The following is a 27436-nucleotide window of genomic DNA, read 5'->3' as shown; positions in this document are numbered from 1 at the left end:
TTTGCCATGGTTTTTAAGTGAACCATTGCAGCTATAAGTAAGCCTCGAGTTACGAATGTAATAGAGCCTGCTAATTACATTCATAATCCAAGGATTCATTTGATTGAATAAATGAATGTGATTGCTCCCTGCTTTCCCCAATGAATTCGCTAATTGAATGTGCATGTCGTTAAACGCACATGAGGTATCTCGGGGTGGGGGAAGACCATGTGGCCCTGGTGCTGGAGTAGGTCACCCAAGACTTCCTCTGATTCACTGAGATTACCTCATGCGTCCATGGGGTCCACACTATTGCTTCCTCATCTTATCCTATCCCACCAAGACTCCACAGACTGGTCCTGCTTTGCCAGCATCCTGGATTCCACTTACTCCTCCCCACCCCATTTCCTGTCATGCCCCTGTTGGAATCTGATTCAGAGGGGGAGGCCGAACAGCTGACAGGGAGTAGGAGTGTGGCTCCATTGGCTATGGAAGAAACTGGGGAAGGGCAAAGTCTGGCTGGGCAGAGCAGGAAAGAGGTAGAACAAAGGAGAGGGAATTCAGAAGAAGATCCAGGCCTCCCCCTCTTCATCCTAGACCACGCAGGAAGGAAAGAAGAAGGGAGCAATGTGAATTGCATGGCTTACGGGGGAGGAAAAGGCTTTGATTCCCTTCATTAGCTGCAGCTGGGAACACAGTGTTTAAAAAGGGAAGATGTGCACAGCAAACTGTTGGGAGCAAATCGTAGATTATTTGGTATTGTCGAGGCTTATCTGGGTTCCTGGCATCTTCCCAACTGTGTGTGTTTTGCTGTGCTTTCAAGTCTGCAATTCCTTCTCCTGCTCTGTCAAGTTAATTACTGCAGCATGGTTTGTGTGGATTTTTATTTAGTTTGTATGTACTTTGTTTTCGGACTGAGTTTCCTTCACTTAAAGAGAGTTTTTTCTCCAGCCAAAGGTAACCTGGACATTGGAGCAAAGTTGGAAGTATTAAAGGGACAGTATTGCCTTTGTGCCACGCCCTGGGTCATCACATTTCCCATGGCTTTATTGAAATAGGCAGCATCTCTGCAGTCGGTCGTAAGGGTGAATGATCACTGTGGTGCTGCAACATGCGTAACTTTGGAACCGGGTCGTAAATATTTTTTTTGGGGGGGGGGAGGGGTTTGTAATTTTGAATGTTTGCTAATTAAACTGTCAAAACTCAAGGAATACCTGTGAATCAGGAGCTTGGCTTTCCTCCTCGACTTTGCTTGTTGGAAGTTAGCTGGGAAGGTCACAAATGTCTATATGCGATCCCGGGATGCTACAACCATCACGTGACCATGGGGATGCTGCAATGGTTGTATGAGGAATGGTTGCAAGACACTTTTTTTCAGCACTGTTGCAATTTGGAATGGTTGCTAAAAGTTGTAAGTTAAGGACTACCTGTAGTCCCTTGCCAAGATAGTGTCTCTTTCAAACCATTGGAAATTTCTTATTTCTGTGATAAATCTGGTTTATCTGGTTCTTTTACAAATGAGCTTTCTTTTCCTAAGGCAGATTGTTCTGCAGTATTTTACATCTGTTATAGGCAGTTTGGTGCAGTGGTTAAGGCACCAGGCTAGAACCTGGGGGGGACTATGAATTGTAGTCCTGCCTTATGCACAAAGTTAACTGGGTGACCTTGGGACAGTCATTCTTTCTCAGCCCTGGGAAGCAGGCACTGGCAAATCCTTTCTAAAATCTTGTGAAAAAATCTGCAAGGACTAATTTGGGCAGGCTTCAGAAGTAAATGCTGAGTCAGAATAACAGAGTTGATAGGGACCTTGGAGGTCTTCTAGTCCAAACCCTGCTCAAGCAGGAAACCCTAAACCAAGGATGTCAAACTGGCGGCCTGCGGACCCGATACATCATGCGCAGGCCATCCCCAGCTCAGCTCCACGAAGGGGGAAAATGTCACAAAACATCACGTGACAGCAACATTGTTATGAACTAACATAAACGTGTTTAATAAAGTTTAACAACCTTAATTGAAAAGCAGGCTCGTAATCCTGCACTTTTGATTGGTCCGTGAATAGCAAGCTGGGATTGGTCCTTACAGAGCAATCTGATTGGCTATTAGCGGAACATCTCCCATTGGGTACAATTTAAACGTCCAACGGAAGTCATTGGTTAATGGGACAGCAGCCAGCCCTATAAAAGAGCTGTTGCTGCCCAGGGTTTTTGCTCTGTTCCTGATCGTTAATAAAGAGTTGAAGTTCACTGTTCACAGCCTCGTCTCCATTCCTTGCGCCCATGCTCAGAACTTAACACTGGCGATGAGGATGGGATGCAGAGACATCAGAGCTGACTAAGCACTACAGAGCAACGAACAGAGCACGTGGCTGAAGAAGCACCAACAACGGCAAGATGTCCGGCGGTGCCATACCACCCGCTCCATTTGATCTGGCTAACGAAGACTGGGACTCGTATATGGATCAGTTCCAGATGTTTCTGGAGACCAACAACTTAAAAGACTCTACGACCGGCAAGAAGTGAACAATATTTCTAACCCATTGTGGGCCTGCCGTTTTTAAGATGGTGAAAGCACTTGCCAAATCGGCTGAGGTGAAGTCAATGGATTGGGACACCCTCGCGCCCATCCTATGAGCCCACTATGCGCCCGCCGTGCCGACACTGGTTCGAAGACACAAATTTTACCAGAGGGACCAACGGAAAGGCGAGAGCGTTGCAGATTTCATCGCTGACCTCCGGAACCTGGGTGGCCTCTGTGGGTTTTCGAACCTCGAGGAAGCCTTGCGAGACCGCATAGTTCTGGGATTAGATGATGACACGGTGCAGAGCAAGATCATGGCAAAGGGGGACATCGATCTTGCCGATGCAATCACAGACGCTACTGCAGCAGAAGCAACCAGGAAGTCGGCCGCCCGAATGCGCCGCACCCACACACCGCTCCGTAAACTCGCGAATGATACCTCGCCTCGTCCAGAGAGGCCCTTAATGATGGCACACCATGAGGACCTCGAATCCACATCAGATAGTGAAGAAGAAGAGATCAACCGGCTCCGGTCCGAACGCGACCAACGAGAACAACGAACCCAAAGATTACCATGCCAATGCGCTGGTTGCGGGGCAAACCACCCGCGATCAGATTGCAAATTCCTCGACGCGCTCTGCCGTTCCTGTGGGAAAAGAGGCCACATCGCAAAGGTCTGTAGAAGCAAGCAAGGACCCAGCTCAATCCAGAGGGAAAATAACTACTGCCAGACCACAGGAAATCGTCCTGTGAGCCGGGATCACCTGAACCACCAATGGAACAACCACTCCTACAGAAATAAAGCACCTGCCACTTCAACGAGACGAGAAGAGACACACCAAACCATTACCATCGGCCACGCTTCATCCTTAGATGCAAGAAAGATCCGAGTAAGGGTCACCATCGAGAATCAACCTTGCGTGATGGAAGTCGACTCAGGGTCATCCCTCTCAATGGTTTCCTGGAAGACCCTCAAACAACTAATCCCTTCCATCCGTCGTCAGGATCTCAGCCCCCAAAGAATCATACTCAAAGATTACCAGGGCAACAGAATTCCAGTCGTCGGCTCCAGCCTAGTCCAGGTCTTCTTCAAAAATCGTACCGCATCACTACCACTGACCGTCGTCGATTGCGACCGGCCTAGTTTGTTAGGCCTACAATGGTTCGCCCCGCTCGGGATAGAGGTAGCCGGCATGCACCGAGCCGAGAGCGACAACAGGAAGGAGTCTCTCTTCCAAGAATTCCAGGACGTTTTTTCAGAAGAGCTAGGCAAGTACAAGGGGACCCCAATGTCGTTTAGCCTTAATCCCGAAGTAACTCCCATCCGCCTTAAGCCTCGTCGGGTGCCGTTTGCACTCAAACCAAAGATCGATGAGCAGCTCGATAAATTAATAGCCCAGGGTGTTTTAGAACCAACCGACCACACCCGTTGGGAAACCCCGATAGTAACACCCATCAAACCGGATCGGTCGCTAAGAATTTGTGGGGATTACCGGGCCACTTTGAACCACGCACTTCAACAGAGTGCTTACCCGGTGCCGGTGGTTCAACATCTTCTCCACTCCCTGGGTGGCGGGAAGATATTCGCTAAATTGGATTTAGCGCAGGCATACCAACAGTTACTCGTAGATGCGGAAACTGTGGAAGCACAAACTATCATTACGCACAGAGGCGCCTTTAAGTGCAATAGACTCCAATTCGGAGTGAGTGTAGCGCCGGGAATTTTTCAAAGCCTGATGGAGAGACTTTTACAAGGCATAAAAGGAGTCGTGCCATATTTTGATGATGTGTTAATTGCCGCCCCGAATAGAGAAGTTTTAGAAAGGCGTCTAAGAATGGTTTTCCAAAAATTCAAAGACGCCGGCCTCAAGGTTAAAAAAAATTAATGTCAACTGTGTACTGAAAGGGTGGAGTTCCTTGGATACCTTCTCGATAGTCAAGGAATCCATCCCTCTGATAATAAGCTAAAAGCAATAAAAAAAGCCCCAACACCTAAGAATGGAACAGACCTCCAAGCCTTCCTGGGGCTCATTAACTTTTACAACATCTTTTTGCCCCAGAAGGCGACCGTAGCTGAGCCCCTACACAGACTTCTCGACAAAGGAGCAACCTGGGTCTGGGAACATCGAGAGGAACGCGCTTTCCGACAAGTGAAAGACTTACTAACTTCTGACGCTGTATTAATGCAGTATAATGAGACTTTACCTTTGACTATTACATGTGACGCTTCACCGTTTGGAGTAGGAGCAGTTTTAAGTCATGTATTACCAAACGGAAATGAAGCACCTATTGCGTTTTTCTCACGTACATTATCAAGGGCCGAAAGGAACTATAGCCAACTCGATAAAGAGGCTCTTGCTGTTGTATCATCTGTAAAGCGTTTTCATGAATACGTGTATGGACGACCATTTACTATAATTACGGATCACAAACCATTGCTTGGTATTATAGTGGGAGACAAACCAACCCCCTATATATTATCGCCAAGAATGACTCGCTGGTCAGAGTTCCTAGCTACCTACAATTATCTACTGCAACATCGCCCGGGGAAAGCCATTCCCCAAGCTGATGCTTTAAGCCGTTCCCCACTTCCGGAAGCCGTCAACGACCCAGCTCCAACCCTCACCACACTCCAAATTGAAACGCTACACTCGCCACCACTCACGACAAGAGACATCGCCATCGAGACTAAGCGGGATCCTGTCTTAGCACGAGTTCTCAGCTGGGTCGAACGAGGATGGCCACTCAACCAACTCCACGACAACTTCATGCCGTTCAAAAACCGGCAAACAGAACTTTTCTCCCAGAAGGGCTGCATTCTCTGGGGAGATAGAGTCGTCGTCCCAGAGAGGCTACAACAAACAGTTTTAAAAGTACTGCATGACGGACATCCGGGCATTGTGCGTATGAAAGCGCTCGCACGGAGCTACGCGTGGTGGCCGGGCATCGACAAACAAATCGAAGCCTGGGTAACCATGTGCCGGAAGTGCCAAGACGTCAGCAACGCCCCACCTAAAGCGACGCCAACCGAGTGGGAAACCCCTTGGGGTCCGTGGTCCCACATCCACATTGATTTTGCGGGACCCACCAAAGGACACACTTTTCTACTAACAGTAGATGCCTATTCCAACTGGCTAGAAATACATAAAATGAAGACAACCACAACTGAGTCAGTCATTAACAAACTGAACAAATTCTTCGCAACGCATGGACTACCAGACGTTTTAGTTTCTGATAACGGGCCCCAGTTCACTGGTCTGCTTTTTGAACAGTACCTAGCAGACTGGGGCATCCGCCATGCACTAACCTCGCCGGCACACCCTGCGGCCAACGGAAGGGTGGAGCGAATGGTACAATTCATCAAAAAAACACTACAAAAAATGGATTCTGGAGACATCGACGACAAGCTGAACCGGATCCTGCTTCTTCAACACATCACCCCACACAGCGTCACGAATAAAACGCCTGCCGAACTGTTAATGGGACGAAAACTTCGCTCCCACCTCGACCGTCTACATCCTTCTTATTCACCAGAAAAACCCTTCGGGTCTAGCGGGAAGTGCCGCGAATTCAAGGTAGGCGACTTGGTGTTTGCTAAAAATTTCTCCAGTGACCCATTGTGGGTCCCTGCAACCATTACCAATCCACCGGCCCCAGATCCTACCGCCTACAGACTAATGACGGGAGAACTTGGAAACGTCATATAGATCAGCTTCGCTCCAGATTGCCACCCATTTCCCGCGACTCCCCTTATTCGCAAACTGAGGGGGGAGGGGATATCAAGGGGCCCGAAAATGGAATAGATAATGATGTAATCAGGGAAACCCAGCATCCAACCCCACGTAGCATGCCAACTGAAGAAGAATCAGGGAGCAGGGTAGCTTCGCTGCGGGGAAATACCACGAGGGAAGCAAGCCCACGGAACCCGGAAGTAACTCTTGGGGACTGGGATAACAACAATGGCAGCCACACCGAGTCCCCCCGTACCGAAATGGAACCAACCATACCAGAAAGACTTGAAAGCGTTCCACCGGAATCAGACTGCAGACAGAAACCGGTGGAACAGCGAAAATCAAACAGGCAGGTGAAACGACCTGCATATCTACGTGACTATATCACCACATCCCTCAAATGGAACCTAGGGGGGAGGGGTGTTATGAACTAACATAAACGTATTTAATAAAGTTTAAGAACCTTAATTGAAAAGCAGGCTCGTAATCCTGCACTTTTGATTGGTCCGTGAATAGCAAGCTGGGATTGGTCCTTACAGAGCAATCTGATTGGCTATTAGCGGAACGTCTCCCATTGGGTACAATTTAAACGTTCAATGGAAGTCATTGGTTAATGGGACAGCAGCCAGCCGTATAAAAGAGCTGTTGCTGCCCAGGGTTTTTGCTCTGTTCCTGATCGTTAATAAAGAGTTGAAGTTCACTGTTCACAGCCTCGTCTCCGTTCCTTGCGCCCATGCTCAGAACTTAACAAACATGATGTGGTGAGTTTGACACCCATGCCCTAAACCAGGGGTCCCCAACTACTGGGCCCTGGACCGGTACCGGTCCGTGGATCATTTTCTACTGGGCTGCTGGTTTGCTGGGCGCCGCCATCTTGTTTCAACGAGAAAGTGCTTCCGGGTGAGCTTTTCCGGTTGGAAAGCAGAGTTTGGGTCCTGAAGGAATCCTCGCGTCTTAGTTTCATCGAGGGGGGCGGCTTCAAACGAAGAGCCGTCCCGATGGCGGAGGAGATTAAGAAAGCACAAAAAAGGTACAAAGGAGGAGTTGAAGGTGGCGTGGTGAAGCGGGGGACGGCTGGCTGGCCGGTCGCTCGACTCGCCTTGCCTTGTCATGCGTGCTGATGCCAGTACCGGGCTGTGGATCATTTTGTGATGCCGGTACTGGGCCGTGGCACAAAAAAGGTTGGGGGCCACTGCCCTAAACCATTTCAGTCAAATGGTTGTTCAATTAGACAAATGATTGTCCAACCAGAGTCAAAGGCACACACATTCACACACACACATAGAGGCTAAACAGATGACTGCATTTGGTCAACTTGATCAAAGTGGCCTTGTGTTGGACCTGGTTAGTACTTTTGCAAACAGAGATAGAGGTTAGATCAGTACAGCTCACCCACTATTTGGGAGACTTTTGATCAATGTACCCCACAGATACCCTTGATACAACATTTTTTGGGCCCCCTGAGATACAACCATTAAATAAGGGGTCTGGTTCAGTAACAAAAAGTCTGGGAACCCTTCACTCCACTGCAGCAGTAGTGATGCCTCCTGCAGTGAGAAATTTGAAATTATTTGAATTTGGACCGCTGCAGTGTCCTCTGGTTTGAGTGGCCCTTTACAATTATCCAAAAGCTTCATTTGCTTCAGAAGGTAGCTGCCCGCTTGCTGCTAAGGTGGAGAAGTTTCAGCAATGTGAATGGTGCCTCGTTTGCAGAAGATATAGTGGTTGCCTTTGTAAGATGGTTAATAGGCAATTTCTGAAAGCAATTAGAAAGTGAGGCTTGCAAACTTAGGGTCCTTTAAAAAGCTTCATTGTGACTGCAAACAAGATAGTCAATCCCTTTGTCTTCTGGCACTCCAACCTGTGGAAAATCACTGTCCTTCTAGAAGCAGTCATCTGGAGCACATGTAAGTGATCTCCTATCCTCTCCTTATCCAGAAGGGTTCTAAGGAATTGGTAATATTATTTGGTCTTTGCCACTGTGATTGGTTCCACTTTTGCAGAGATATTTCAATTTGCCATACGTCCCCCAGAAATCTGTGCTGGCTGCCACTAGGTTTTGGAGGCCAATTCAAAGTGCTGGGTTTGCCCCATAAAACCCTGCATTCCTTGGTCCTCAGTTAGTGGGAGAACTGCCTCTCTGAACCTCTCTATTTGTGAGATGGTAGAGAGGTTTGTAAAGGAATGACAGAGAGAAGGCAGTCATAAATCATCACTAAGCACATGAAAACAGGCTTTTTCCACTGATTCCCCTCATGTAGGAATTACTTCCCACTGGAGGACCAGATCACCTCCAATTAATTTTTGGGCACATGTTGAAGATTATTTATTTATTTTATTCTATTTTAGGGGGATCTGTGCAGATTTTTAAAATCTGAATGCTTTAATAGATTGTTTGTCACACCAAGTTTCACAAAGGAACACAGGATAGACATTCTGCAATGAATGAGCTGTTGGAATTCATTGATGGAAATTCTATGCAAAAACTACAGTAGTATTCAGCCAGTAAATGGCAGTATTTATAAGTTTGGATCTCTATGCTTTCTGGTTCTGAGTAGAGTTTCCTATTTCCTGTCACAGAATATAGTTGAGCAGTAAAGAACATGGTGACTGTACTCTTTGTTTGCTGTGTGGTGCTTTATATATACAGAAATTCTAATATGAGTCAATACATCAAATAAGCCATTCCCTAGGTGTCAATCACTCTGCAGATTCCATTTTGGCTTGATCTTGTACCCATTAGAAGTCAGAATAGATGACTTCTCCCTTCACTCCAAATCTATAAATGGGTGATAGAAATTCCTGGGAGGAATCTAGGGCTATTATCCTTATAAAACCCAAGCTGGGTTTCAGATGTTATGTTGCCACAAAGCCAATACTGTCTCTCTTCCTTTCACAGTGAAGATTCGCATTGTCTGTCTGCATGAAGACTTCCGTCCCGCAAATAAGAAGGTAGGCTGTGACCGAGTACAATGGCTATTCATTCCCTTCCCTGGAAGGCTACAGCCTTCACTGAGGTTTCGCCTTGGCATAATACATTTTTTTTCCTATGTTCATATAATTCCTGCAATAATAGTTAAACATGTCAAGATGGCTATGCCCATGAGCACATCCTGGTTTACAACGATAACATAAATTTGCATCTCATCATACACACATATAAGCACAATGATCTTCCATATCTGTGAAAGCCACAATAGGCATCAAAATGACATGTCAGGAAGATGCAAGTAATACATGTAATACAAACTGAGTCCTTCAGTTTGTAACTGTGTTCCCTCTTCCATTATTTGTTAGCTTTGTACACTACCTTTTGTCCAGGAACTCAAGGTGGCTTCCTCCTCCCATTTTCTCCTCAATGAAAATCCTGTAAGGATAGTAGAATACCAGAGTTGGAAGGGACCTTGGAGGTCTTCTAGTCCAACCTCATTGCAACAGGAGATCCTATATCATTTCAAACAAATGGCTGTCCAGTCTCTTCTTAACAACCTCCAGTGATGGAGCATACACACCTTCTGAAGGCAAGCCATTCTACGGATTAATTGTTGTCACTGTCAGTAAACTTCTCAATTCTAGGTTGCTTCTCTCTTTGATTAGTTTCCATCCATTGCTTCTTGTTCTGCCTTCAGGTGCTTTGGAGAAGAGGTTGACCTCTTCTTCTTAGTGGCAGCCCCTTAGATATCAGAACACTGCTGTCATATCACCCTTAGTCCTTATTTTCATTAAAGTAGACATACCCAATTCTTACAATCGTTCTTCATTTGTTTGATTCTTCAGTCCCCTAACCATTTTCAGATGGTTGGGATGAGAAACAGGAACTGACCCAAAATCTCCCAGAACTTTCTAGGCCTGAGGAGGACCAGGATTTGACTTCCCTGCTCCTACTGCAACAAATTCCCCATTGCCCCACAAACAGAAGAGATTACCTATATCATATAGTCACATTTCCTCTTTGTGTGTACATGTGTATAAGATTATAATTCATTGTCTTGTAGTTTCTGATTTCTCTCTCTCTCTTTTTATTTCTGTCAGATTCCTTTAATTTACATCCAGGTAAGTACTCTTTTTCTCTTACCACAATAAAAAGATGTTGATACACCCCCAAATTATTTTTGCTGGTATCAAAATTGCACAATTTTCAGCATAATTCAAACCCAATTATCATCATGCACAATTTTTAGTTTTTCTTTTCTTTTGTTTAAAAAGATCCACCAAATCTTATGGGACACATTGAAGGAAAAGGTCCAGTTTGGGCATGATAGAATTATAATTAGTGTACTTATTAGTTGGAAGAAGCTAGTTGGACTGTGCCTTATGTACTCTACTTTCTTTAAGAAATTCTGGAAAATGAGTAAATTGCCAAAAATTGGAAGAGGACAAATATATCAATGTGGTATCAAAATTGACAAGTTTCTGGAAATGCATTAGTATATAAGCCAAAATAACACATATGTAGACAAACATGCCTGTGAGGATTCTATAGTAGGTCATAAAAATGATTTTATGCAGTGGTGGAATTCAAATAATTTAACGACCGGTTCTCTGCCCTAATGATTTCTTCCAACAACCAGTTCACCAAACTGCTCAGAAAGTTAATAATCGGTTCTCCCGAACTGGTGTGAACTGGCTGAATCCCATCACTGATTTTATGTCCCTTAAAAACAGTGCAATAATTTACCAGAGGTCAGCATGCATTTGTCAACAGGTTTTGTCAGATTATGCTTATCTTTACATCAGGTAACATTTTCAATAGATAGTGGCATTGCAACAGATATGATTCTGATTTACAAGCTAATAAAATAAGGGCTCAAAGACATTCTATCAGGTAGATCGTCAACTGACTTGAAAACCAATTCCTGAGTTTTCATAAAGTTTTTCAACAGACCAATGAGAGACATTGAATAGGGTACCACAAAGTTTAACTGTATGTCAGGATTCTGGCAGTTTCTCCATTTTGTATACATGTTTTATAGTTGACACTGTATACAAGTAGTCAACTAATAATAGTAATAGAACTTACCATCATGATTGTAAGTCTATCAGCTGCAAAAGGAGCCAGTCACATGACTGACCTTTTTTTTAATGGCAGTTAAGTGGACCAATGATTTGCTTTGGGTGCGGTTTTGTAGATAACCAGGAGTAAGTGTCGTGTTTTTTTTGACAAAACTGTCATAAAGTGCAGTCACGTGACGGGGACCCCACAAATGGCTATAAATGAACCCGTGAGTCGAATACCTCATCATGTGATTTGGTGGGGGGCAACTGTTGGAACTTTGAATTTGGATTGTAGGTAACCTGAAGTAACTTGGAACAATTGCTAAGTGATCCTTGGCTGTAAATCAAGGATTACCTGTATTTAGCTTTGTGGAAAAGTGACTGAACCAATGGAATGTAGGCCAGAGTCATAGGAGGGAGGGAAGAGACAAAGAAGCTTGGAATTTCTGGTGTGCAGAAAGAGAACAAAGGGGAATCCTCCTATTTTGCAGATTACAGGCAATCCTCAATTTATGACCATAATTGAGCCCAAAATTTCTATAGATGAGCAAGACAGTTGCCATTTTTTGGCTACAACTGTTAAGTGACTCACTGCAGTTGTTAAGTGAATCATGTGGCCATTAAGTGGACCTGGCTTCCCCACTGACTTTGCATCTCAGAAGCTGACTGGGAAGATCACAAAATGTCATAAATACATACCCTATTGCCAAGTGCCTGAATTTTGATCATGACCACTGGGATGTTACAATGGTTATAAGTGTGAAAATTGTTCTTTAGTCCTTTTTTTCCACTAAATGAATGGTTGTAAGTCAAGGACTACCGGTGTATCTGATAGTTATGCAGGTAAGTGCTTTGGTCTGGAAAGTTTTCTGTCCATAAGTGAGCAACAATAAATAAAGGTGTTTTCTTTGAGAGACTACTGGACTTTGTTTTTTTCTTTGAAGATGTTTTGCTTCTCATCCAAGAATCTTCTTCAGCTCTGAGAAATGAAATGTCTTCAAAGAAAAAACAGAAAGTCCAGTTGCCTCTCAAAAATGTACCTTTGGAACAACCCTGACCTGGATGGCTGGGAATCTCCATAGACAACAGTAAAGAAACTATTCAGAAATAACTTCTCATGTTCTTAGCTCATTGGGCATGGGAAGATAGGATGGCCCATTTCAAATATCCAAAAGAAGGAGCTGCAGAATAAGGCTATTTAAGGAGTCATAATCTTAGGTTTCCAGAAGATTAATACTCCAGAAGATTAATGCTCTGTTCAATAACAGAACAACAGAGTTGGGAAAAATCTTGGAAGTCTTCTAGTCCAACCCCCTGCGCAAGCAGGAAACCCTATACTATTTCAGACAAATGGTTGTCCAATTTTTTCTTAAAGAGATGTTTCACAAAACTTCCTAACAATAAAGGAACATCTTTACTGGTAGTGGAAAAGGAGCATGGAGGTTTGAGTGGTTGGATTGCTGAGCAGGTTAGCAAGCCCACATTTGAGACCCAAGAGCTGCCATGGGCCAGGGTTGAGCTCATCCTTCACTCCAACTCCAGCCAGGGACATAAAAGGAGATCCCAATGGGGTATCTCCAGGGCAATGGTGATATCACCGGCTAATCTTTTCAATCTAGAAGTGCCTCGGTGTTCTGACTCCATGCAAAAAAATTAGTAATAGATATTCCCGGAATATTATTCTGTCATGCTCATCATCCTGGAATACCATTCCTTCAAAGTGTTCTACAATACTTTCTCGAGGTGAGTAATAATGCGAAAATGATCACTTGAAGTCACCATTATGATGGACTTAATGGACAATTTGGGAGTTCTCCTGCACTAGGCCTATCATTAGAAATGTAGCCGCTGGCTATGATGTTATATGAATAGGGATAATGGATGGTATTTTATCGTATCTTCCAGGACATCTAAGTATTTTGGCTGGCCTTGATTCCCCCCACCCCATCATGCTATTGTATCAGAGCATGAACTCTAAGTCATTGGGACTTAAACATTGACCTTAAGTCAATGGAACAAAACTTGCATTATCCTATGGAAATGATGAAATTTGGGGAGGGCAGTGGATAACCAGGGATGGACTTTTATCTGGAAGGGCTGTGAACTCAGCTCAGTTCCAAGAAGTTTTTTTTTTTTTAAAAAAGACATTGAATTTATATTTTTATGATTTGAATTAAAGTTTAATTTCTAGTTGATTGTACAAGTATAAGAATACAGAATTGGATTTTCTTCTCCAGAATGAGTAGTTGTAATGTGATACAATCTACTCAGATTGCGGGCACCATTGTTCCCTTAAGTTATCTAGAACAAATAGATTTTTTTATATGATTTACTATAGGGGCGGAAGTGGGGATAAAAAGATTTTAAATATTAACCACCATTGCATTTTTTTTTACCAAGAAAGATATAGACAGAAGTACTTTGTTGAGGGGGGGGGATGAAATAGGATTTCCAAATCCACCCACATCAGTTAATGATTGAGTGATTAGGGTTTCAAAAGAAAGAATTCAAATTTGAATTAGGTTTTGGGAACTTGGCAACCTGAGTTTATTGCTTTGGGTTACAACTGGTTAGAAAAGAGAAGAACAAGCAAATTTCAGTTTCTTTCATCTCTGGTCCTCAATAGTTTCAATCAAAATACAGCTGAAAAGGACCTTCATTGTCTTCTAGTCCAAACCCCTGCTCAAGGAGATCTTGGCTTATACCATTACAGACAAGTGACTGTCCAATCTCTTCTTTAAAAACTCCAGTATGAAGTACCTACAACTTCTTAGGGCAAGTCGTTCCATTAGTTAATTGTTCTGTGAGGAACTTTCTCCTTAATCCTAGGTTGCTTCTCTCCATGATTAGTTTCCATCCATTGCTTCATCTTTCCTTCTGGTGCTTTTGGAAAATAAATTGACCCCCTCCTCTTTATGGCAACCTCTCAAATACTGGAATATTTTAATATTTTTATTATTTAAATGTTTCCACAAATTAAGACTAGAACTGAATTAAATCTGCCAGTTACTTTTGGTGTTCACCTGGACTCATTGCCCCAGATAGCATTCTTGCAATCATGCTTAAGTAAGTTGCCACGGTCTTCTTCCAGAATTTTTTAAAAATCCCTTGCCAATTTTAAGCTTCAAAGATTTCCTGGTGGTTTTCCATCCAGAAATTAATCTGGTCCAACCCTGGACAGGTCCAGGTAGTTTTCCTGGAATTTTTCTGGAATTTTTTTTCAGACAACTTAATCTAATTTATAGCCCTAAAATTTCCCAGGCATTTTCTATCAAGATAATAGCCATTTCCAACTCTGCTAACACCAACAATACAAAAGTGGTTTGCCATTCCTTTGCTCCAGGTGTTGTTTTTTTTTTGACTTTTTAGTCCAGTGGGATTTCCTGGTGGTCTCCCATTCAAGTATTTCTTGTTGGATTGGGTGGCCATGTACATTTGATAGTAAGTAAGTAAGTACATACATACGTAAGCAACTGACTGACCAACCAACCAACTAACCAACCAGTCCTAATATCCACAGCTCAGTATTTCTCAATCTTGACAATGTTAAGATGCATGGACTTCAACTCCCAGAGTTGGCTGACTGGGGAATTCTGGGTGTTGAAGTCCATACATTTTAAAGTTGCTAAACACAGTGTTGCCTTCTTAAAAAAGGCTTACCTCTTGTCTGTGTGATGACTGACCCACTCACCTATTCGTCTGAAGACTGCAAAACCTGTTATTGCCCCTTCCCTAACTGGTCTTAAGCTGTTTTTCCTCCCTAGCAGCCTCAAAGGCCTAATAAGTTTCATTTTACAACTGGAATACTCTCTTTTTTTGTTGTGAAGCCAAGAGAAAATGTCATTGACCAGGTAAAGTTCTCTGATAAGATTGGTTGCAAATTGACTTGAAAACTGGGGAAAGTGCCAAGAGGGCTTCCAGACGGAAAAGATGCTGTGTGTTTTCCTGGTAGGGAACTGCAGATAACAAAAATGTGTGTGTGTGTGTGTGTGTGTGTGTGTGTGTGTGTGTGTGTGTGTTTTAAATGAGTCAGTTGGTTCTGACAGAATGAAGGCAGAGTTGTGGATCATTTTTTTTACTTCTTTTAAAATATTGTTTTCCCAAATGCTTTGCCTGCTGTTGTGAAATCTGATTTTTATTTACACACAGATACCCCCTAATATACCAACTGCCTTGCAGCTGGTCTGGTTTCTAAGGCTTTAGAAAGGATTCATGTTCCCAATCACTTGACTTTACCAGATCTTGTGTGAGGATTCCCAACATTTTCAGCCCATGTTTTTGGAGGACATCTGATGAGGAAGTTGTTTTAAATCAACTGTAATTTGAAGACCTTCCGTTTGTGTGATGGCTTATCTATCCACAAAGCCAATACTAGGAGTTTTCTCTGCAAGACATCTGTCTGTGAGCTTCTGTTCTCCACTCCTATCAAATTCCCTTCTCTGAGTACAGTACAATCCAAGTGAGGCACCAGCTTTCCAATTGGCCCACAGCAAAATTTACACAAAGCAGCTGAACAAAATTTGGAAATGTATTTGTGCAGCCAACAGAATAACAGAATAATCTCCATGTGAATTGGTTTAAGATTCTGGCAACCTTTGGGGAAAGATTGACCAGAAGATGGGATGGGGCATTAAGTGTTCTATCAACACCCAAAGCTCTCATGTTTGCATTTTTTGTGACTGACAGGACCCCAAGAAAAATCGTCTGTTCCAATGGAATGATGTTAAGCTTAGCATGGGCCTCACCCAGCTGTCTTTCCCTCTGTCTTCTGAGCCTGCCTTAGGCACCTACAAATTGGTGGTAGAAAAATCCTCCAGGAAGATTGCTGAGCACACATTTTATGTGGAAGAATATGGTAAGAAGGATCAAGCCTAATTTTGTAAGCCCTGAGTAGAACTGGGTACTGATTGTATTCCTATCAATCTCTTTGTATGAATGTTTTTATAAATGAAATAGAAGAGATATTTATGGATCTTCCATAGCATTCTTGGAATGAACTTGTGACTGCAAGAGGGACCTCTATTTCAAATTCTTCTTGTGCTGAACAAAGATCCTGGATTTCCAAGTACTGATTTAGCACAATGTTTCTCAGCAGCACCAATTTTAAGATGTGTAAACGCCATCTCTCAGGATTCCTCAGCCAGTACTTGAAGATACTCTAGACAACATCTGGCTCACTGGATCATTGTTTCAGGGATATTTCCTTATCTTAACTGAGTAACATAATGATCAAGGGAGGGTACAAAAACAGTAGGATTGGGAGTGATATTTGACTTCCTGACAGCTTCCCCATTGACTTTTTTTTTGTGGAAAGCAAGTGGGAGGTAATGGAAATAATGAACATGTGGCTGCAATTAACTGTGATGGTCTTGAATCTGTTGTTATTTTGCCAAATTTCAATCCCCCAGGAATAATAGATCCTGGATTTTGACACATCCTTTAAGTTAGTCCATTTGAAGTGGGTTGATTAAAATCTTTTTGCCATATGAGGCACTGTTTTGCCCAATTGAAGATTACAAAGGGACAAAAGAAACCAGAGGGTTTTTGTAATATATAGATGGGCTTAACTCCCAGACTACCCTAGCCAACACTTTAATATGTGTAGAGTGGGGAATTCTGGGAGTTGAAGTCCACACATCTTAAAGTTTCTGAAATGGAGAAACTTTACCTTAGCATCCGTATCTCCATTTTGCCTAGGAAGAGAACCCAAAGCCAGGCTTGCGACTAGCCATGGTAGAAAAGACTCAATAACTTTATAGGATGTATGCTTAATTCTGACACTGGGTTAGCTTTTAGAGATGCTCAGTATTTTCAGCTAGGGTTCAACATGGGTGGGATATGACAGGGTTAACAATCGGTTTGGGATTTACGAGCTTCCCTGCCCACTGTGAGCTGCGTGCCTGTCAATCGTCATTAGCACGTCATTAGCACAGCTGCTGCCAAAATGCAGCCTTTGAAACAGCCCTCTTTTCTTGTTTTTTTAACTGCAGCTGTGCCTTGTTCGGCAGCTGAAGTTGAAAAATCAGGAAATAAAGATCAGGTAACAGCCCAGGTGGGTGGGTGGGCAAAAACATCAGCAGACATAGAACCGGTTCTATGTCTGCTGCTCTTCAGAGTTACCGGTTCTACAGAGGTGGACAGAACCGGTAGAAACCCACCCCTGGTTCAACACCATTTTAATATTATAAGATAGCAAAACAGGACTTTGCATGGCTTGAAGGGTATATGAAATTCTCCTTTAGAGTTGACATTTCTCTCCTCTTTTTAGTATTACCCAAATTTGAAGTTTTGGTGACGGTACCAAAGCAAATCTCAGTTCTAACCACAAAATTTGAAATGACCGTTTGTGGGAGGTAAGTTTTAATAAGGTTTCTTTTCTTTATTTTGGGGGGAAAGGGAGAATGGAAGACTTCTCCCTGGATGTCTGTCTTATTGCAGACACTTTCCTTTGGGATGGGAATGTGGAGAGGGTATCAAAAGGTCAAGATGGTGACATAACTTTTTAGAAGCCATGTGTTGGAAAATTATGTATGTGGGTAATTTCCATTTTTGTCCCTGGCACGTTCCTAGTCACTCCTAATATCCAGTTCAGAGTAAACCCTTGCAATTCTATACAGCATTTCTATACTAGCAAAATCTATATGGCAATTCAATTCTAGAAAAATATAAATCTTGGCATTCATTGATTTAACAAATGAGCAAATATCAGAAACAATTTATAGGCAAAATTGGGATAAAAACCAAATAAAAACATGGAGAAACATGAACAGCAGGTAAGGACTAAAATTATCTGCATAATGTAATGCAGGTGTATACTGAAAGGCACAAAACTTTCCAAAGTCACTGAAAGCAACACTGCACATAATTTGTATAAAGAATTCCATAATTTGTATAAAGAACTCTACTTATTCTAGTTTTAAATCATTGACATACACCACAGTAGCAGAACAGAGATGAGATGGAGAGGAGGAAACCACGTAATTCCTCCTCTGTTCTACACCATGTAGGAAAGTGTGGGGCAGATATAAGAGATGGTATTCAGCAGATTCTGACCAGTTCTGGAGAACCAGTAGCAGAAATTTTGAGTAGTTCGGAGAACCGGCAAATATCACCTCTGACTGGAGATTTTACAGTATCCTTCCCCTGCCACGCCCACCAAGCCACGCCCACAGAACCGGTATTAAAAAAAATTGAATCCCACCACTGCCAAATATGTCTAACTCCACGGATTCCCCCATTCCCTCCTCTTCCAAACTGTGCTCTTTCACATGAACGATATGCAATATTCCAGACCCCTTTCCAGGGATTAATTTATGCACAGTACAAGGATGAGATGAATCGTCAGCGTCAAGCCTTCCTTCAAACACCATTCGCAAGATAGGTGCTATCACTGTGTCATGAGTCTCATGGCTGTCCAGCCCAAGGCAGAGAAGGATAGCATTGCCACCAGTGTCCATAATCAATCATGCTGATGGAACAATGGAGTCCCATGTTTGGGGAATGGTTTCACAATATCACTGGCAAGAGGATTTCTCATACTGATAAAATAAGTTGCAATGTTCAAAAGAATGAGCAGATGCAGACTACCTTGTTTTCACAAAAGAGGCAAGCCTTCACCCTTCTATATCATAAAAGCATACAAAAAATTACTGCTGTAGATTGTCTTTTTAACTCTTTAATCAGTTTGGTTCTGGATGCAGGTATACCTATGGGAAACCTGTCCCTGGCCTGGTGAAAATGACCATTTGCCGTCGTTATGTGCAAACAAATCTGTGTCCAGGGGGAGACTCGGATACTTGTGAAGAGTACAGTGGAGAGGTACGTTCCAGATCAAGGAAAATGTTCCAGATGGGATGTGGAATTTGTAGTTCATCCCCCTCAAAAAAATTAGTTCTGATTCCTGCTAGTTTGAGCCAGCATGGACAATTGGAAAATGGGAATATTAGTCCAGCTACTAAAGAGGTTGACCGTCTTTGCTCTAGACTAGAGGAACTAAGGCTACCGTCAGACCTCAAATGAAGGAAGCGAGATTCACACAGTCTCAATAATCAGCTTCAATGACAGGGAAAGGAGATTAGATGACACAAAACATGGCTATTTCAGAAATTCCTGGCAGTTTTCTCTGAGAGCTGTTAGATTTTCTTACGGATTTCATAACAGGTGCTCATCAGCCATGTTTTGAAAATATACGCTCTGCCCTTGCATGTTCCTACGCTCCTACTTTGCGCTTGCATCAATAGCCTCCTCTTGATTCCAGAGCTGTATGAGTGCCAGTGGGTGTGTATGTAATTCAAGAAAATGAGGAATCTGAGATGCCTTTTCCAACACATTTTATTTAAAAATTGTAATTTTTATGAGTTGCAGTTCATGAAACCTTATGCCATTTAACAAAATATATAAGTTAGAAAAGGGGTTATCAGACTCCTGATTTTTTTTGCCACCCCAAACTAACAGAGTTCTCTTCTTACAATGCCTACAAAGAAAGGTGATTATAATGATCCCTGCAGAACTCTTGGGGGGGGTCACACACCTTCTCCCTCCTCCCTCCCTCCCTCTCACGCCTCCTCTCTTTCTATCTCATACAAACATACACAACCACTCACCCACACAAACACAACACCCCAGTATTCTTTTCCATTCTCCTTCTGAGGATCCCACTTCTCTGCTCCTGTTAGTTCTGGAAAAAGAATTTAGTTCTTTTTCTGCTGCCGAGGGCTATGGAGCAATTGAGACAGAGTCAGTTATGTTCCAATGAAAGCCACTGTAGGTGGGGGATCAACTGAGTGAAATTCCTGAGCAGAGGGCTGAACTTGATGGCTTCAAGGTTCTCCAAATCTTGGAGAAAACTTGGCAAGGTTGACCTGAAGCAGGCAAGTAGTTTCCCAAGAGATTTGGTAGGATTTCAACTGTTGAATATTCTTTTCGGTAATCTGTAAAGTATCCTTTGCTGATTTAATTACCTCTAGCTTCACAGCTCAGGCTGGGTGTGACTTATGGACTTTCAATTCCAATGAATACAGCCAGTTGAAGAAGGCCACAAGTAAGGAAACATGGTCCTTAAAATCACTGGCTTCTTGGTTAATATTTTTGTTTTCCCTTATAGGCGAATGGGCATGGGTGTTTCTCTCAGGTGGTAGAAACCAAGACATTTCATCTGAAGCAAAATGGTTTGGAAATGCGCATTAAGGCAGAAGGCAAGATCACCGAGGAAGGCACAGGTATCTTTCAGGAAGCAGCAGGGAAAGATGGTTGGGCTAGATCTCAGGAGGAACTTCCCAACTGGATGAGGGATGAACCGATGAAATGGGCTGCCACATGAAACAGTGAACTTTCCTTTGCTGAAGGGCTTCAGGCAGATTATGAATGGCCAGTGCAATGATTCTCAACGTGTGATTTCCCGAAGACCCTTTCAGGGGGTCTAGAAAGTCAAACAAATGAATGCTTTAACACTTCTCAGTTTTAATTTTTAACACAGTATATATTTATAGATATAATCTCAATCATTTTTAAGACTGTAAAGGGTTCCTGAGACCAACATGTTTGAGAACTGCTGCTCTGTGAGGTTCTAGCTCTTAAGATATCTGAACAACGGGGTGGGGAAGGGGTTCAATAGATCAGCACCTTTTGATCTATGAAGGAAGTGGGAGATCACTGTATTACTCTCAGACCAGATGTGATCAAATTCATTTGTAATCTGACCTGGTCCTAGACTTAAAACAGTTTAGAAGATTGTACAATACAATGATATCATTTATATTGCAATGATATCATTTCAGCTGCAACTGACTTCAAAAGCAACCACTCTTAGTAGATATCGCTAAGCAGCTGTGCCTCAGATAGAAGGTCCACACAGAGAGGTAAGGACAACTGAGATCATAGGAAGCTAGCTTCTCACTCTTCAGGATGCTGCTTATAAGTGCTATGTGCTTAGAGCTCAAAGCATTGTTAGAGACTCCACAAACACACCTTACAGTCTGTTTCTGTTGCTTCCCTCTGAAAGGAGATGGTTTCGAAGTATTTCTAGCAGGACTACCCAATTCTGTAACAGCTTTGTTCCCTATGCCATCCATCTGGTAAATTCACAAATTATTATTTTTTCTCGCCATGTACTTGTACAATCTGAACTGGACTGTGTTGTTTCTCTATGTCATATAATACATAGGTATACGAATAATTCTGTATGTATTTATTTTATCCTATTTATGTAGTGTCTATTGGAGGGGGTGACCTTATAAGAGCTTTATGCAACAAAATTTCATTTTTAATGTATGCCAATTTGTGTCCATTCAAAGTGACAATAAAGTGATTCTATTCTGTTCTACTCTACTCTAGGCATCCAGCTACGGAGTTACACAAAGCATTCAGTCTCTAGCATAAATTGCTAGGCAAACACCCACACACCCACCAACACACACACATACCTCAGATATGCCATTATTGCAAGGTCTAATCTGGGTCTGTCATTGGGACCAAGGTTTATTCTTCTAAGCTTTCAGGTCATACTGGAGCCTATCATCAGAGAATATTGTCAGTCAGTAGGAATGCTGATTTACTACCAGCCTATCAGTACTTAGAAGCCACACTATGTGTGGCTTTGTGTCACACTGTGACACAAAACCGAATTAGCAACTTAATAGTCAGCCATTAATGCCCTAATAACTAAAGTCTACAAACAACTGGGAACTGTATAAATACAACCAATCAGCAGCCTGATGCACATGTTTTGAAGAGAGAGAAGTAGCCTGATGATAGGTTCTAGCATGAGCCAGAAAGCTTGGAAGAAAAAAACCTTTGGTCCTAATGACCAACCCAGATTGGATCCTGCAATATTATCCTGGGACATATATATTTGCTATCCTTTGTATTAGCATTATTCCCACAAATTCTAGCCTCTTGAATACAGTGCTAACTGGAAGAGTCCATGCTAATGTCTGGAGAGCAGTTCCAAAAGAAGCGAGGGCACATAATAGATAAGGCTGGTTTCTGGGTCTCAGTTGCACCCATCTCCTGAAGGGGGAGCTCTCTGTATACCCCCTGATGCTAATTCAGAGTCTGTGGACTTGAAGTGCATGGCAACATCCTCTAAAACCAACACAGCTCATTCTGCTTTGACGGCCTCCTCAGCCTTTCCTGTCTCCTTCAATGCTTCCTCTCTTTGACAGGGGTGGAAATGACAGAGGTGAGCAGCATAACCATCATTTCGACAGTCAGCAAACTGAGCTTTGAAAATGTACAGCCTTATTATAAGCCTGGGATCCCCCTTTTCCTGCAGGTAAGGCAACAGGGGTGCTGAACACTGGTGGGGAAGAGCTGAACACTGATTTTCAATCAGTTGTTCTTTGCCCAGGTCCAAGAAGGTGGCATTTGAGGGGTCCTTGATGTTCTCTGAGCTTGGTTGCTTTCTTGCAATTTTCATTATCCAAACCAGGTAACACCACCAATACTAGTCTAACAGATGGCATTTCTCAACAACCTCAGCTGCTATCTTTCTTCCCCACCCACAACACAGAAGAGCCCCTAAATTCTACAGCCAATATGATAGGGGTGAAAAAAGGGTAGACCAAAGATCACATATAGTCTGCCACAATTCTTTTAGTGGCCTTCCCCAAGGGAGTTTAGGACAATAATTTTAGCCTTTAAAATTTGGGGGGAAATTTTGGGGGGGAGGGATTTTTTTTGGGGGGGTTAGGGGACGCAGTGGCTCAGTGGCTAAGACGCTGAGTTTGTCCATTAGAAGGTCAGCAGTTCAACAGTTCGAATCCCTAGTGCCATGTAACGGAATAAGCTCCTGTTACTTGTCCCAGCTTCTGCCAACCTAGCAGTTTGAAAGCATGTAAAACATGCAAGTAGAAAAATAGGGACCACTTTGGTGGGAAGGTAACAGTGCTCCGTGTGCCTTCAGCATATAGTCATGCTGGCCACACGACCACGGAGACATCCTTTGGCTCTTCGGCTTAGAAATGGAGATAAGCACTGGCCCTAGAGCCAGAAACAACTAGCACGCATGTGCTGGGGAACCTTTACTTGGGGGGGTGTCAGTAGTAGTATTCAACCGGTTTGCACCGGATCGGGAGAACCAGGAGCAAGAATTTGGCGTGGTTCACTGAACTGGTAGTAAGTTCTGGCTGGCCATGCCCCCGATCCGGTCGCCCTCCTGCCCCATGCTCACTTACCCGCCCACCTGACATTTGCCTAAGGTATTTCTTTTCTTTTCCTCTCCCGACAATCAGCTGTGCATAGATCAGCTGTGCCGGGATTCCCCTTGCTGAGGCCCAGGAAGGCAAAAAATGGAGTGAGGAGCTCAGCCCCCCCCTCCATTTTTTGCCTTCCAGAGCCCCAAAATGGAGCTTGGAGGGGTGCTGCGCGCCCCTCCCATGCTCTGTATTTTTCCTTCCTGAGCCTCAGAAGAGCTTTAGGGGAACAAAAGTGCCCCCCCCCCAGAGGCTCCTCTGAGGCTAGGAAGCTCCCAAAAATGGGTGAGGGTGGTAAAAAAGCAAAAAAAAGCCACACCCACCCAGTCACATGGCCACGCCCACCAAACCAAGCCCACAGAATTGGTAGTAAAAAAAATTGAATCCCACCACTTGGGGGGGGGGATATATACAAATATTCCTTCTATGTTAGCAGCCCTCCCCTCAGAAATCCTGGCCCTGCTCAGCTTGGGAAAGGGACCCTTAAGAAGACCCACAAAGCTATTAAAACCCTTGAACAGTGAATTCATGGGTAAGTCAAAAAAAGTGAAGATGGTGGCCGGACATCAAAGCCCTTCCCTTTTTAACAAGTGTCACATGTGCAACACACATAAAAATCAGGCAAAGCTTTGATGGCATGATTAAAATCCACCATCTTGACTTTTGACCTTCCAGGTATGCCCGTAATGAGAGTTCAAATTTAAAATAACTGGATGTGGGTTGGGGTTTTTTTTCACATGTAGATGAAACTGGTGGATGATATGGATATGCCAATGACTAATAAGAGCATTGAGATTACAGGACCTTCTGTGAAATACAGAGCCAGGTATACAACCAATGAGGAAGGACGAATACAGTTTTCCATAGATACATCTAAGTTCACAGAGGAATCCATCTATTTGCAGGTGAGTGTTTTGAAGTGGAAAAACAATCCCGTTGTACCCTTTTCAATCCAAATTCTGCTAAGCACCATCTTGGAGAAAACTCACAAATGTATCTGCCTGTGGTTTTTGCATTCACTCATTAACCCTCCCTTTGTAATGGGGAACAATAGCAATGTTCTTCCAATTGTTTGACACAGATGCCGTCTTCACATACATTTAACGAATTGCATAGCCATTCCATAAGCAAATTGCCTGTTTAATCCTGGAACATTTCTTCCGCTATACCAGTGGGCCGCGGTCCACTGGTGGGCCGTGAGAAAATTTTGGTGGGCCGCAGAAAAATCTCACCCTCAGAGCACTCCCCCAAAACAATTAATCCAGGCTGCACAGAAATACAAGGCTGTGCCGTCCACATGGCCCGCAGGAATGCTTTCCGCCCACTCACTCCTTACCGGCAAACTTGCCTGCTAAAATTGGTATTTTTCCGTTTTACGACCATCATCTATTCTGCTGTGCTGAGAGATTTAGATTAGCTAGGAAGCAGGAAATGGTTGGATTTCTTGCTTTCCAGCTAGTCTTTAGATTTTCGGCTCTGCTTTAAGTACAGCCGAACCTCCCTTAGGACTGAAGGGTTTGCTTGCAAGCAAATTCAGTGCAGACTCATGGCAAGCAAATTTGAGAGACTGAGCTAGCCAATGGCAGATAGATAGATCACTGAATGATTCTGTGAGCAACTCAATCTGCCTGCTTTGCCTGATTTTGGGTAAAAGTTGCTGTTTTTTTAATAAAAAATTTTTTATAAAAAAATTCAATATTTATATACGTAGTTTGTTGTGAGTTAATTTTGTGAGTTTGCTTGCAAGCAAATTTTATGTGACAGACTGAGCTTGCCAATGGCAGATAGATAGATATCTGAATGAATCTGTGATTCTGTGAGCAACTCAATGTGCCTGCCTGCTTTGCCTGATTTTGGGTAAAGTTGCTCTTTTTTTATAAAAAAATTCAATATTTATATAAATGTTTATAATATTTACATGCAAACCATGCCCAGCCAGTCACATGGCCACCAAGCCACACCCACAAATTAGGCCACACCCACAGAACCAGTTAGTGGTCCCTAGGATCTAAAATTATGAGTTTGGTGGTTCCTGAGGTCCAAAAGGTTGGTGACCCCTGCGCTATACCACCTATGCCTGCAGCCTTATCATTTTCCAATTTTCTCACAGCTTTGAGAACTTCCTTTTTTTTTTTGTAGGACACCCACATTCACAGCACGTGTTCCAGTTCTGCTGTTCATTGCCTAACAATCGTTTTGCTGGATGTGTATTTCAGATGCACTTAACATACAAAGGTGTCCCTCTTGTATACCTTGGGGCTCTTGCTGGGTAAAGAAACCCAGCAAAGTGTCTTTTTGGTTCCCTGCAGCAATGTCATTGTCAGGATTCTGGCAGTTACCCCAGTTAAATCTTTGAAAATTACTTATGGAATGCACTTTTGATTTCCAAGCTGCCGCACTGCTCTTTCAAATCCCTTTCCCCACTCCCTTTCTGTTGGCAACTTTAAAAAGACCACATAAATATTTTATGAGTTGACAGTCATAATGAAAATGTCAAAAGGAGGGACCTGCCCTGCCGTCTCATACTTTGCTGTAGACATCCCTGCAATACTACTGATTTGAATTATTGAGTCTGTCTATAGGGGTCTCCAATTTTGGGCACTTTTACGACTTGTGGCCTTCAACTCCCAGAATTCCTCAGCCAGCATGGCGAGAAAAACACCGGTCTAGCTCTTTCCTTCATTCGGTAATTATATTTGGTGAAAATATTTTTTTTGCTCTTTAAGCAGAGTAGTTTCTTTTCCTTTCTGTAAACAGGGAGTTTATAAAGAAAACGAATGGTGTGACAATTCGGTCCTCATTTATCACCAACGTGCCTCGCACTTAGTGAACCGATTTTACTCACCAAGTCAAAGTTACCTCCACATTGAGCCTCTGCCAAAAACATTGAGCTGTGGTGACACAGAGCACATTCAGGTGCATTTTATCCTGGATCCAAATGCTGTGAAGAAGGAAATGATCTTTTATTATTTGGTGAGTTAGAAAAGAAAGATATTTTCTTTTTTTCTGGTGTGAGGATATACTTTAGGAGTACATAATGTGAATATAGATTGATGGACATTCAGTCTTAGGTAGAATAGTAACAGATTTTAGATTTCACCAATGGCATAAACCACAACTGGGAAACCTTTTAGAAGCTGGAGATTGCACTTATACCAATTTTAAGAAGCCATGGGCCCTAGTGAATAGGATGTCACTATGCCCCAGATCTTCAGCCTCTTCCCTTGTGATTTTAGAATGAATTTCAGAGGGATGATTGCTTTTTTAAAAACTAAGTTCAAGGACTGTTTTGGCTCACACCACTGTTGATGAGTTGCTTATTGCTAAAGAGTGGAAAACCTGTTGCCCAACTTCAAGGGGCCATTGAAAGCATCTTGATCAAGGGTACTGACAGAAGGTGGTCAAAAAGATAAGATGGTGACTGCCACCATTCTACCATTCCACCATTCTGCATTGCAAGAATTGCTCTTTTGTTTTCCAGGTGATGGCTAAGGGAGGCATCATACGAGCAGGGACGCACACTCAGCCGATGCAGGCAAAAGGTAAAAAGCTCCCCCCCACCAGCTTGCATTCCCCTCCATGCTTGGTAAAAAGCTTTCCCGGAGTGTCCATCACTACCATCTGTAGGGGACCCAGTTCTGCCTTGCTGAATGCTGTATATCCCTTGCTCACTTGCAAAATTTTCCCACTTGCAATTGGTTGCTATATCCTATTTCACACTGGCAGAGAAAGGAATGTGGGTACGTATAGCCAGATTTGCCAGTGAGCAGTGGAAAGGATGGGGACAGGGAGGAGAATGAACAGGCCATTCATTCCAAATCTCCTACTACCATTTCTTCTAGGAGAAGCCCTTCTTGGAGATCCACTGAGGGGCTCAGGGGTTCAGCCTCTCTGGAGCTGCAGCTTAGCATGCTAGATGTGACTTTGTTTTTGAAAGCAGATGCATGCAATATAAGCCAGAAGGATGAGAGAGAGGGAAGAGGGTGGAGCTCCCAACTTCACGGGGCAGAAACCCTGTAGAGG

At 43.2% G+C, this 27436-nt stretch overlaps 1 protein-coding gene across 1 annotated transcript in view; it reads left to right on the top strand.

The window, feature by feature from the left end:
• Positions 1-27436, top strand: part of LOC113427240 (alpha-2-macroglobulin-like) — an 84378-nt gene that overhangs the window by 7509 nt on the left and 49433 nt on the right. The window contains exons 4-13 of the mRNA XM_026689712.2: positions 9127-9179; positions 10260-10280; positions 15909-16077; positions 17491-17575; positions 18923-19040; positions 20326-20440; positions 22385-22494; positions 24157-24318; positions 26171-26386; positions 26895-26955. Of these exons, the coding sequence (XP_026545497.2) occupies positions 9127-9179; positions 10260-10280; positions 15909-16077; positions 17491-17575; positions 18923-19040; positions 20326-20440; positions 22385-22494; positions 24157-24318; positions 26171-26386; positions 26895-26955 (1110 nt within the window). The remainder of the gene's footprint in view (positions 1-9126; positions 9180-10259; positions 10281-15908; positions 16078-17490; positions 17576-18922; positions 19041-20325; positions 20441-22384; positions 22495-24156; positions 24319-26170; positions 26387-26894; positions 26956-27436) is intronic.

This window comes from Notechis scutatus, unplaced genomic scaffold (genome assembly GCF_049901735.1).
Source record: "Notechis scutatus isolate UNSWTSFEM ecotype Mainland unplaced genomic scaffold, rNotScu1.2 NSCUSCF23, whole genome shotgun sequence".
NCBI lineage: Eukaryota > Metazoa > Chordata > Lepidosauria > Squamata > Elapidae > Notechis > Notechis scutatus.
Note: the sequence above shows the minus strand (reverse complement) of the source record. Positions and strands in the feature narration are given on the sequence as shown.